General features: G+C 46.7%; 1 protein-coding gene across 2 annotated transcripts in view; it reads right to left on the reverse strand.

Annotated features, from left to right (window-relative positions):
• KAZN (kazrin, periplakin interacting protein) overlaps window positions 1-13040 on the reverse strand; it is a 393973-nt gene that overhangs the window by 63048 nt on the left and 317885 nt on the right. For both annotated transcript variants that reach the window (XM_077837231.1, XM_077837232.1), the window contains 2 exons: window positions 12741-12877; window positions 6002-6172 (listed from right to left, as the gene is read on the reverse strand). In XM_077837231.1, coding sequence (XP_077693357.1) covers window positions 6002-6172; window positions 12741-12877 — 308 coding nt within the window. The remainder of the gene's footprint in view (window positions 1-6001; window positions 6173-12740; window positions 12878-13040) is intronic.

Raw genomic sequence — 13040 nt, forward strand, 5'->3', positions numbered from 1 at the left:
AACTAGGAAAACACAGAATATTTCCACAGTTCTAAAGTGCCTTGGAAATCATAGGCTGGCTGGGTTTTTTCCAGTCCCTCAAGGTGTCACTTATTAAAGGCCCAATCCTGCATTTTGATCCCTGCCTGTGGTCCCTTTATGCCCGTGTGATGCCCTGTTGACTTCCCTGGGACTCTATGCAGGTGTCGAGGTATGTCAGTGATCAGATTAAAGGATCAGGGTCTACACCAAGACTGACTGTTGCCTTAAATGATGTGGTGCCTTTGGTCCAGAGGAACAAGGAGGGCATGAATTTGCTCCTAAGGTACAGACAGAGCTGCTAGCAGCAACATACCGTGCACCCCCATTCTCTGCCCGAGTCTCGCAATGGGTTTCTTTGGGGAACACCCCAAACACTGCATTGCAGGACACGCAAGCCACGAACCAGGAGCTACACACAAGACCTCTGGGGCCCAATCCTGCTCTCAGTGGAGTCAGTGGGTGCAGGATCAGCTCCTACGTGCCTGAGCCAAAGCCTACTGAAGTCATTGAGAGTCTTCCCTTTGACGGACTCCGGATCACGTCCATGGGGAGGAACGATTATTGGTAAGGGATTCACTTTTTAAAAACTAAAAAGGAAGAAAAAAACCAATCAAATCGCGACCTATTTTTTTTGTAGCTTTGGAGTGAATACTCAACTTCCCTATGCAATAGTCCATTCCCACTGACTACAAGCAGGGAAAGAGAGACTGTGTGATACAACAGGATTAAAAACAAAGCCCAAACTCTCTGATGCATCCGATTCCCTCTTTCCCCCTCCCTCCTGGGCATCCTACCCAGTGCTTGATCTAATCTGTTCTACCAAACTCCATTTAATGCTAAGAAAGTGACTCCCAAGTCCTGCTCTTATGCTGCCATTACAGCAGTGAGGAAAACAAAAAAACACACAGCACACACTGAATGTAAATATATGTATCGGTAAGTCTCGTGTATTCCACATCTCCAGTGTGTTTTGCTTTTGTGGAAAAGCCTAGGTAGAAGGGTTCCTGCAACAGCGTGTGGAATTTGCATATAAATACCCCATAACAGGCCACAGAAATAAAACACACATCGATCTTACACACTGTAAGGAGAGTGATCACTTTAGATAAGAGGAGAGTGGGGTGGGGGGAGAGAAAACCTTTTGTAGTGGTAAACACCCATTTTTTCATGCTTTGTGTGTATAAAAAGATCTTCTACACTTTCCACATATGCATCCGATGAAGTGAGCTGTAGCTCACGAAAGCTTATGCTCAAATAAATTGGTTAGTCTCTAAGGTGCCACAAGTCCTCCTTTTCTTTTATCGATCTGAAAGGCAGTGGAACATTATGTACAATGGCCCAACTCAGAGAACATGCACAAATTGCCAGCAGCGCTGCTCCAGTTTAGGATCGGTCAGCATTTCCATTATAAAACCTGGTTTTCAAGGGTTCAGAAGTCAGCCTGGAAAAGGCCCTCCAGGATACAGCTTGGCCATGCACACAAGATCTCAGCCCGTAAGCAGTTTTTATTTTTTAAAAGCACATTTTCAACAAAATCCCCACTTGAAAACGTTTAAAAGTGCTTTTCGACTGTGTAAACGTGTGTTCTGATGGTCCTCCACATTTCCTGGGTCAAAGTCACTTCCACCTCACATGGGCTTGGTGCACAAGGAGACAGAGAGAGTTTTCCTAACTCCCTGCAAAGCCACCCTTGGCACAGAGGCCCAGATCCCTCAAGGGGAGTTAGGAGCCCAAATCTCTGAGGATTTGGGGCCTGAGTCTCCAAGTTGGCCTTTTCCCTTTTCACCCCTCACCGCCAAAGTTCTGTAGGTGGAATTCTGCCCTCTGCGAACCTGTACAACGCTGTTCCTTCATATCCTGCTCACCTAGCTTACATCGGCACAACCCCCTGCTGTTTTCCCGGGGGCTTTGGCGAGCTGCTGAGTGAAATATCTGTCGGCTGATGTCCCAGCACTGAATGTGTGCACAATCGCCACAAATGGCTGCAACACGAAAGACTTGGTTCATTTCTCCAGATCTAAGGGCAAGCATCTACATCCTTCAAGTGAGGAAACAAGGCACCTTTTGGACTGCGGAGACAGTGATCAGATCACAAGCATACTGCTGGTTTAACGTCCAGTAAGCAAACACCCCTGGATTACAGTCAGACTGGCAAGCTGACAACTTGCTGCCAATAAGGCAAACATAGAATCATAGAATATCAGGGTTGGAAGGGACCCCAGAAGGTCATCTAGTCCAACCCCCTGCTTGAAGCAGGACCAATTCCCAGTTAAATCATCCCAGCCAGGGCTTTGTCAAGCCTGACCTTAAAAACCTCTAAGGAAGGAGATTCTACCACCTCCCTAGGTAACGCATTCCAGTGTTTCACCACCCTCTTAGTGAAAAAGTTTTTCCTAATATCCAATCTAAACCTCCCCCACTGCAACTTGAGACCATTACTCCTTGTTCTGTCATCTGCTACCATTGAGAACAGTCTAGAGCCATCCTCTTTGGAACCCCCTTTCAGCTATCAAAAGCAGCTATCAAATCCTCTTTGGAACCCCCTTTCAGCTATCAAAAGCAGCTATCAAATCCCCCCTCATTCTTCTCTTCTGCAGGCTAAACAATCCCAGCTCCCTCAGCCTCTCCTCATAAGTCATGTGTTCTAGACCCCTAATCATTTTTGTTGCCCTTCGCTGGACTCTCTCCAATTTATCCACATCCTTCTTGTAGTGTGGGGCCCAAAACTGGACACAGTACTCCAGATGAGGCCTCACCAATGTCGAATAGAGGGGAACGATCACGTCCCTCGATCTGCTCGCTATGCCCCTTCTTATACATCCCAAAATACCATTGGCCTTCTTGGCAACAAGGGCACACTGCTGACTCATATCCAGCTTCTCGTCCACTGTCACCCCTAGGTCCTTTTCCGCAGAACTGCTGCCTAGCCATTCGGTCCCTAGTCTGTAGCGGTGCATTGGATTCTTCCATCCTAAGTGCAGGACCCTGCACTTATCCTTATTGAACCTCATCAGATTTCTTTTGGCCCAATCCTCCAATTTGTCTAGGTCCTTCTGTATCCTATCCCTCCCCTCCAGCGTATCTACCACTCCTCCCAGTTTAGTATCATCCGCAAATTTGCTGAGAGTGCAATCCACACCATCCTCCAGATCATTTATGAAGATATTGAACAAAACATGTCTGAGCTGGAACTCAAATGAGGTACTAAGGGCTAGACCCTCCCCTGGTGAAAATGGACATAGCTCTACTGAAGCCAACGGAGCTATGCTGGAGATTTGGCCCTATTAATGTTTTAATAATTAACAAAAAAGAGCAATTCTCTGAAAAGCAGAGCACCTTTAAAGCAATGCATCTCAAATTCTTATCCCTGGGCGTTAAATAGTTAACAAAACAAAACACACCTATCCGACTATGTTTGTTATCTAACAGATATTCTTGTCTCACTGTGCTATAAAAGTTGTAACCTCCTTTACAGAGATACTTTCCCTAAAAGTTCGTTACTGTGAATTCACCTGTATAACACCAATGTTATTAAGCTTGATTACCCATAACACACTATAAAATCTCTAGCATTATTCCTTAAATATGAATGACTCCGGGCCCATTCTTCCACCTTTACTTAAAGAGTCATGCCTTCCTTTGCAAATAGCCCGCTTGCTTTCAATGGAGCTAACTGCAAGGTGCCACTCATGGTGATTAAACGTGACCGAATTCTGGCCTAACGTTTGAAATATCGAGCTCTCAACAGACAGTCCAATAAAGGGAAGAAAAATCATCACAGTGCCCTTTCCTGAGACCTGCTGCCTTTACTGTGAAGCACACTCCTTTCTCAGCTAGGTGAGAAACCACAATATTCCTTCTCTCTGAGCTACCCAGTCTGCCTTCTGGAGACAACGGAGCTTTGAACACTAGGTGTCGCAGTTAGGCAGTGACTGTGCACAGTGAAATTATGCAGCGCAAGGTGAATCAACGCACAACAAATTGTGATGTATCTATTTAATACCAGGGAATATTTCTAAGCTGGGGAGAAAACTGACTGCATGTCCAGCTGTCATTTGGGTTTTATGGCAGAAATTTGCTTTGAACAGTGAAAACACAGGAGGCAATTGACAACCAGCATGCTTATGATTTCAGAGCCAAATGCTGAAGAATATGAAGGCAGATATGGGCAGAGGCACGGGCAGGGGGTGGGTGCATGGACACATGCTTGGAGCGGTGAAGGAACAGGGTTATGGATACGCTTGCGTGTATGTGTTTGAATAGATCCAGCACTGTATGTATAAGTAAAGGGGCGTATGAACTTGTGTATTACAGTGGGGACAGGTGGGTACTTGTGATGTGGGTATATGTCTGCACCTGTTTGATAATTCTAAGCCTTTCAGAGGCATCAGTCACAGCGGTATTGGTCCCGACAGGCGGGGAGGTCTGTGCACTCCCATGCATGAGCTGGGAATGGGGACATCCATATGTATTTCACAGAAGGAAACTGCATCTCATACTGAAGCCTGCCAGGCTTGCCAGACACACTTTCAACTCTTTGCCTTCTCTACTTAATTCATTGGCCAGACGGCACTCAGGGAAGCTTACAGCTGAGGAGTCACAGACACACAAGTAAGAAGGGTGCCTGCTTTCAATGACATTCACCTTAGGCTTCCAGCACCATGTCGTTCTGCAGAGAAGCCAGACAAACAAAATGGTTCCAAAGAGATTGTTTTGTTTTTGCTTTTCCTGGCAAGCTTTGGAAGGCAATTAGGGTTCTTATGTGGGAATCGTATCTTTGGTCGGTATTGCAACCCCCTTAACGAAATGAGATCATTGATCACCCAAGCAGGTCGACGTTGGTTTCAAGTGTGCTTCCGCAGCCTAGTCATGCTTTGCAGCGTGCAGGGAAAGCTGCAGGTTGTTGAACAGCTGGGAAACAGAGTTCCCAGCACAGGCTGCTACGGCACAAAGGCCCCAAATAACAAGTGCTGGGGGAATCGCCAAGGGTTCTGGGATGACTGTAGAGTCTGAACCGCAGTGTCTTTCCAGGGTGGTTTGAAAGGCTGCCTGTCTAGGTTTGCTGGACCAGAAACATACGACTGGTAATGGTCTTAAGTTGCAGTGGGGGAGGTTTAGATTGGATATTAGGAAAAACTTTTTCACTAAGAGGGTGGTGAAACACTGGGATGCGTTACCTAGGGAGATGGTAGAATCTCCTTCCTTAGAGGTTTTTAAGGTCAGGCTTGACAAAGCCCTGGCTGGGATGATTTAACTGGGAATTGGTCCTGCTTCGAGCAGGGGGTTGGACTAGATGACCTTCAGGGGTCCCTTCCAACCCTGAGATTCTATGATTCTATGACCATCTGCTCAGGTGAAAGTGTCCAGCCAGGAGACATCCACCGGGCAGGGGCTGTCACAGCAAATCAGACCAAAAGCAAACCCTACAGAATTCATGGTAATGGCAGAGACTCTGGACTGGCTGGGGGTTTTCTAGGGTATGTCTCCGCTGCAGCTTGGAGCTGCAATTCCTAGAGTGGGTACCTGTACGCACACTAGCTCTGCCTGGGCTTAGAGGCTCAAGGACGTCCCTAGGATCTCAGACAGTATGGTACGTGGGTAGCTAGCCTGAGCTGCTGCTTTGTGCGGCAAGGGATTGAGGTTGGATATTGGGAAAAACTCTCTCACTATAAGGCTAGCTATGCACTGGAACAGGCTTCCAAGGGAGGGTATGAAATCCCCATCTTTAGGGGTTTTTAAGAACAGGCTGGACAAACACCTGTCAGGGATGGTCTACTTGGCCCTGCCTCAGCGCAGGAGGCTGGACTGGATGACCTCTCGAGGTCCCTTCCAGCCCCACGTTTCTATGATTTTTAGCTAGCAGGTGAACATCTTCCTGAGCTGGCATTTACACCTCCCAGCTGCACTGTAGAGGTGCCCCATCTGCACGCCAGCCTAAACAAATGCCTCCAGCTACCGATGCAGGCGGGAGGGCTCTCACCATGGCTAGCTCGGCTTCCAGTTCCTTCATTCTGTTGTCTTTCAGGTCCAGCTGGGAGCGGAGCGCACTAGCGTGGTCTGTCGCCTCTTTGGCTTGCCGGCGTAGCTCCCACTTCTCTCGCTCCAGGAGATCCTTTTCTTTTGCAAGTGCTTTCACCGCATCCTCGCTCTCCTGCAAAGACACCAGGGCAAAGGCAGAGAATGAGAGAACAGGCCCAGCTTGCTTCCCCAGGAAATCCATGCTAGGCAACACAGGGCAGCGTTTTATCCTGTATTAGAAACACTGGGCAAAATCATGACCACACTGGAGTCAATGTCAAAGCTCCTATTGGCTTCAATGGGGCCAGGATTTCACCCCTCTCTTCACAAGCAGGAACTCTTCACTATTCCTGTTTCATCTCTTCCTTACCTTCTCCTACCATAGCCTATAGCCGGGGTGAATAGGGAGGGTTGTAAGGAAGCTGCAGGCCTGCGTCAGGGGTAATAAGTAGGGACAGAAGCAACACACGGAAAAACTAAAGGGCAAACAAACAAACAAAAGTAAGAGATGGTTTTCACCGCCTGTGTCTCTTTACCACACTTTGGACTAGACCCCTCCTGGAGACCATCTGAGTGCCACCGACCAGGCCCGTGGGGCAAAACAGATCTCCACTGCAGCCCATGGGTGGCCATAATGAAGTGCCAGCGTTTCACCAGAACGTTAGCCCTGAAACGAACGCTGGAGAGAAGCAAGGAGTTTGCTGCTTGAGACAGAATCCCCAGTGCTAACCCCAGGTGCCAAAGAACCTAAAGCGAAGGCAGGCTTGTTCACAAGCCCAGCTGTCCTGAAAACGCACCATTTTCTACTGTTTGACACAAGCCTGTGGTATCTCCTCCCGAATTGCACATTTAGTCTGTCCTCTGTGGATACAGTGATATGAGAACTGGCCTCATAGGAAATCCATCCCCCCTTCATCGCTCCCAACAGAGCTTAATAAAAATGAAAGATTCCCTGTTTCTACAAGGAAACGAATATTAAAAAAAAAAATACAGGTGGGAGCTGCTTTGTGTGCAGCTTTGCTACAGATACAGAAGTTTTCTGTGTTTTTAATCTGTGTCTGTCTGTCTTTGGGTTCTTCTCTCCTGCCTACTATTGTGGTATCTGAGCACCTGCCACATAAAATTTGGTGGCAACAGTCTAGTCCCTAGTGGGATTCAAGGAACCCTGGCTCTTCTCCTTTTCTGGGTTTGAGAGCTTTGTTATGCTTCTGGAGATTAGTCATATTCAGGCCTTCTCCAACCCTTCTCATTCATAGATCTCAATGTACTTTACAATGGCGGCTAAAGTACCATCATCTCTGTTTGACATGGGGGGAAACTGAGGCATGGTGGGGTCATGTGGTTCAGGACAGAGAGTCTGTGGCAGAGACAGGAATTGAATTGTAGTCTCCTGACTTCCACTCTGGTTCCCTGCCCACTGGACCACACTGTCTTCAGGTTTCTGTGCCAATGAGAGGAGATCCTGGCGCCACCTGGGAGGAGATTGCTGGATGGGAAATTACCTGGATACAAAAAGCACACAAGCCAGCTTGCTTGTGCTGTCAAGGCCATGCAGGATTGGGAGCCCAGCTGATGCAGAATGCCAGCTGACGAAGTTATTAGTTTGACGGTGGTCATGGTCCGGTGCAAACTAGTTCAGCGAGGCGAAAGCAGCACTGACGTGATTGTGCTAATGGCACTGTGCATCCTGCTGGCTGTATTTTTCACTTTTCAATCCATTATTTTTTGGTAAAAGAGGACTCTAGACGGCAGCTGCATTTGCATGCTGGGTATTGCATTCTGCCAGGGATCCCTCCCCATGACACTGCTTTAGTGACTGAGTGATTAGCAGCTGCAGAAAAGTCCAGCTGTTTTGAGAGTCCGCTCCTCCGGGAACGGGTCGAGGGACATGAAGCTTGGTGCCACCTATGCCCGTTCCGGGGAACAAATCACTGAGGGCTGATTTGGCACCTCACAGCCCAGGCCACATAGGGGGCAGTGCACAGAGTACTTTGCCCAGTGGACAAAGGGGGTGCAGGGAAGGGAAGTGTGAAGCTGTAATGCCTTTCTCCTGGGTGCTTCCTTGGTTACTTCCTTCTGCATGGCCGCTCAGCTGGAGAGAGGAGGAAAAGGTGGAGCCAAGGCTGTGCCTGCCCTTCGCCCCCTGCCCACCCACCCGCGTGGGATCAGCAGTTCAGCACCAACTGCTTCCCCAGACACCATGCAGGGTCTGGCAACATAGATAGCCCATGCACGGGGACTAAGGGGACTGCTTACATCCCCTTACGTCACTGTGCATGTGGTCGAGCCCAAAGGCTGAACTTCGCAAAACTGCCTATGGGAACTGGGTGCCTAAATGCCTGGGAATCTCAGACTAAGTGGTAGTACATGGGAGTGGTGGCTTATACCAAACAGGACCAGGCGGACATGCTTTGCAGCTAGTCTGATTCTTTTTACATTCTAGCCCTACTGAAAACCTCAGTGCATCCCTCTCCTTTCCAGGACGGCTAAAGGGACATTCAGAGAGCAGTTCCTGTTGTCATAGTCAAATGATCATTTCAGTGTCTGCAAGGCCAAGCTCAGGAAAACACAAACAACCCCCCAACCACCCAACGTTGCATGTAATGAAGGCAGAAGTGTTTTCACCTCACCAATAGCTTTGCATATATGTAGAATTCTAATGACCTCAGCCAAACAGCGCCAGTCCTTCCACATACAGCACTGGACCGAAGAGTGCTGAATTAACACGGGGGACACAAGGAAAGGGTATCCGTTTCAAACATCAGCAATGCCATCCCTCCGTCCTGCTTCCCACTGAAATCCCCTCCACGCTCCCAGCTGTTATCAGAGCAAGGCTGAAGCCCTACACTTTTATAGAGAAGAGCTGGCAGATGTCAACCACTGTGACGGAACATTGAAACTGTTCTATTAACATCGGCCTTCAGACTCTGTTGCCGAGGGCGTGGTTTCCCCAGCCACGCAGACAAGTGCTTTTTCCTGGGCAACTTGTTTGAAAGCCATGCTGTTGTGAGAGTCTATAGCATGGTTTGACCGACAGAGCTTTCGGAATAAGCAGATCCTCTATGGTGATTAGGGAAAACAGGATAAAACCGCTGCTAGCCACAATCATGTTCAGAAACACTGAACGCCCTCAGCTCCCACTGACCCCAGCTTGAGGTTGAGTCTTGGATGCTCAACACTTCTGATAATCAAGCCTCGTTATTGCACGGTTTCCAGTCACACTGTGGACAAGACCTAAGCCGCTTACGTCACTGCTACAGACTATGGGTGCGGGTCCTCGAGACCAGGGTGGCAATAACATTTCTCCACAGGCCTCAAAGGAAATGACATGTGATGCTCTTGGAGAACAAGCACAAGAAAGAGGCAGGATGCTTTTTCTCTCACTCTTTGATCCTCCTCCATGAATACAGGAGACGACGTCAGTCACCCAGACCCCAGTTCATGGGTTATTTCATACACCACGTTTCTCTAGCGAAACAGTGGTGAAAATATGCAGGCTGCCTGTCACAGAGTGGAAATGAGGACATGTCCTAAGCTCTCTGCAAACAAAGGCCCCAGGGAAGAATTGCCTCCAAGACTCCCATAAAGATCCTACCAGCAGGTCTGGATGAAGCAGGTGGAGGGGCTGCAGAGAACATAAGACCTCCAGCATCCTTGCAAGCAAATAATCAGCGCACAGAGCCTCTCCCCAACCTACGTGCCTTCCTCCATGCATTCCTCCCTCACGTGTCTTTGCGGTTTTTTAAATTGCATTGATTTTCTCATATGAGCAGGAAAGAAAAATACAACTTTTGGAAAAAGCTGAAAGCTGGATTCGAGTGATCTTTGTTATGATACTTTAAAAATAGAAACTTTCTCTCTTTGCATGGAAAAAAATAATTACAGATGTTTGATTCCCATGGCTGTTTATTGGAGCGGATGGCTTTATGCAGCCTAATCAAAAGCAAAACAGGAAACTGTCTATATATATATATCCTCTTGCAAACAGAGCAGAGATGCTGAAAACCATTTCAGAGAAATGTTATTTATTATTGAGCGACTTAGTCCAGAGTCACTGCAGTTTGTATGTTCTTTTAACAAGCTCTTAACTTTAAGGACAATTATAAAACCTGTCCTTGAAATAACCAGTTGTAAAGGTTCATTCTCTTGAGCAAGGAGAGAGAAAGAGCACACACCATATTGGTTCAGTGATTTCTTCCAGTCCGATCTGTTACATGATACAGATGGAGCAATACTCTTAAATCAAACGCTGCTAACTTTGCTCATTGACCTGCCTTTTCCTGTATTTATTTATTTACTAATGCTCCAGTTTCTACAGTTATATTGCCAGCTGCCTTACAATATTTTATTTGCTCACTCACCTGAGATAAGTTTTTTTTTGATCAGGGAGTGAAAACTCTCCAGGTCTTTTCACTACCATCATTCATCACAGTAACGCAAGTAGATTTTTGGACTTGATCTTGCAGCACTGAAGTGAATGGGACTTTTGCCATTGACTTCAATGGGGACGATCAAAGAGTTTCTGCGTGGGCTGGTAATGTTTTCAGGACAATTTAGAGAGGCCAGTGCACAGATTCAATACAAGCCATTGTAGGACTGTGGTACAGAGAGAGCCAACAGGAGATCAGCCCCTTGCTTTGGATAGTGCAGATGTCATGGCTTTTAGAGCCTAATCCAGAGCCCACTGATATCAACGGAAAGGCTTCCACTGAGTCCAATGGTATCAGCATGTCCGCAGGATGTGAGAGAGAGGGAATCTGCAGCCCCCAAGAGCATGGGAAGGTGGACTTTGTGGTGTGGTGTGATACAGGCTGCTGGTGCAGACGGCACCCAAGTGCGTGCTCATATACTTTGCAGATGCAACAAGGAGTCCTATCTGCAGATAAAGTATCCTGCAGCCCTAGTGTTACCAGCAACAGACTGCCTGCTCCCTTGATATAGATTGCACCAGCTAGGGGGAAAGGGGGTGGTTTGTGTGTGTGATGGCTGGTAGTGGATTGGAGTTTGTACATGCACAGACCACACCTCCTTACCCTTACATCCTGGAGAGTATGCAGCAGAGTGGCATCTCTGAGGACTCTGAGGGTGGAATCAGGCTCACAGAGGATGATTTCCCACCCTGACCCCTCTCTGCCTGGGGGCTTTTTCTAGCAGGAACCTTTAAATGTGGCAGCCGTGTTTAAGAAATGTACAATATTTTTGCATTTTGACAGCTAAAGTTTATCACTTACACTATGTTAAACACCGATGTCTGAGCTAAAATGAAGCCACAGTATAACACAACTAAAATCAAAGAACACCAGAATGGCCCTACTGGGTCAGACAAATGATCCGTCTAGCTCAGTGTCCTGTCTTTGACAGTGACCAGAGCTAGAGGCTTCAGAGGAAACAAACACAACAGAGCAATTATTGAGTGATCCAGCCCGTTATCCAGTCCCAGCTTCTGGAAGTCAGAGGGACACCCGGAACATGGGATTGTGTCCCTAACCATCTGGACTAATAGCCATTGATGGACTTATCCAATTGTTTTTTTTAACCCAGTTATACTTGTGGACGTCACAACATCCCATGGCAATGAGTCAATGTGTGACGAAGTCCTTCCTTATGTTTGTTTTAAATCTGTCGCCTATTAATTTCATTGGGTGACCTCTGGTTCTTGTGTGACGGGAAGGGGGAAATAACACTTCCTTATTCACTTTCTCCACACCATTCCTTATTTTATAGCTCTCTATCATATCCTCCCTCAGTTGTCTGTTTTCTAATAGAAACAGTCCCAATCTCAACTTGTATGGAAGTTGTTCCACACCCCTAATAATTTTTGTTGCCCTTCTCTGTGTTTTTGCCAATTCTAATATATCATTTTTGAGATAGGGTGCCCAGAACTACACACAGTATTCAAGCTGTAGGTGTCCCATGCATTTATATAGTGGCATTATATTTTCTGTCTTATTTTTTCTCTCTTTCCTAATGGTTCCTAATATTCAGTTAGCTTTTCTTTTATTGCTGCTGCACACTGAGCAGATGTTTTCAGAGAACTATCCACAATGACTCTAAGATCTCTTTCTTGAGTGGTAATAGGTAATTTAGACTCCATCATTTTGTAGGTGTATTTGGGATTATGCTTTCCAATGTGCATTACATTGCACTTACCACTGAATTTCATCTGCCATTTTGTTGCTCAGTCACACAATTTTGTGAGATCCCTTTGTAGCTCTTTGCAGTCAGCTTTGGACTTAACTGTCTTGAGTAATTTTGTATCATCTGCAAATGTTGTCACCTCATTTTTTATCCGTTTTCCCAGATCATTTATGAAGATGTTAAACAGCACTGGTCCCAGTACAGATCCTTGGAGGACCCCGCTATCTACCTCTCTAAACTGTGAAAATTGACTATGTAGTCCTACCCGTTGTTTCCTATCTTTTAACCAGTTACTGATCCATGAGAGGATCTTCTCTCTTCTCCCATGACTGCTTGCTTTGCTTAAGAGCCTTTGGCATGGGATCTTGTCAAAGGCTTTCTGAAAGTCCAAGAACACGATTATCAGTTTGATCATCCTTGTCCACATGCATGTTGACATCCTCAAAGAATTCTAACAGATTGGTGAGGCATGATTTCCCTTTACAAAAGCTGTGTTGACTCTTCCCCAACATAGCACATTCATCTGTGTCTGATAATTCTGGACTGGCTATGCAGGAGCTTACTTTTCTGTGTTGCTCGTAGTTCCTGATGAAGTCACGTAGCTGTTCCTCCCGGCTCTCCAGTGTGGCGTAGAGCTGTTGCATTTGGCTTACCAGGTCTGTCTTCTCTGCTTTCAAACGTTTTCGATCTGCCTTCATGGCTGCATGAAAGAACACAGTTACAGCTCAAGGTCAGAGACAAGAAATGGGGCTCTTCTCTACATTCAGAAAGTCACAACTCAATCTTTCCAAAACACTCTGGGCTTATTTTAAACACAGGACAACTACAATTCTACAAAGGACTCCCAACTCCTGATTTCCCTG

The sequence above is a fragment of the Eretmochelys imbricata genome, chromosome 18 (assembly GCF_965152235.1).
Source record: "Eretmochelys imbricata isolate rEreImb1 chromosome 18, rEreImb1.hap1, whole genome shotgun sequence".
In the NCBI taxonomy this organism is placed as follows: domain Eukaryota; kingdom Metazoa; phylum Chordata; order Testudines; family Cheloniidae; genus Eretmochelys; species Eretmochelys imbricata.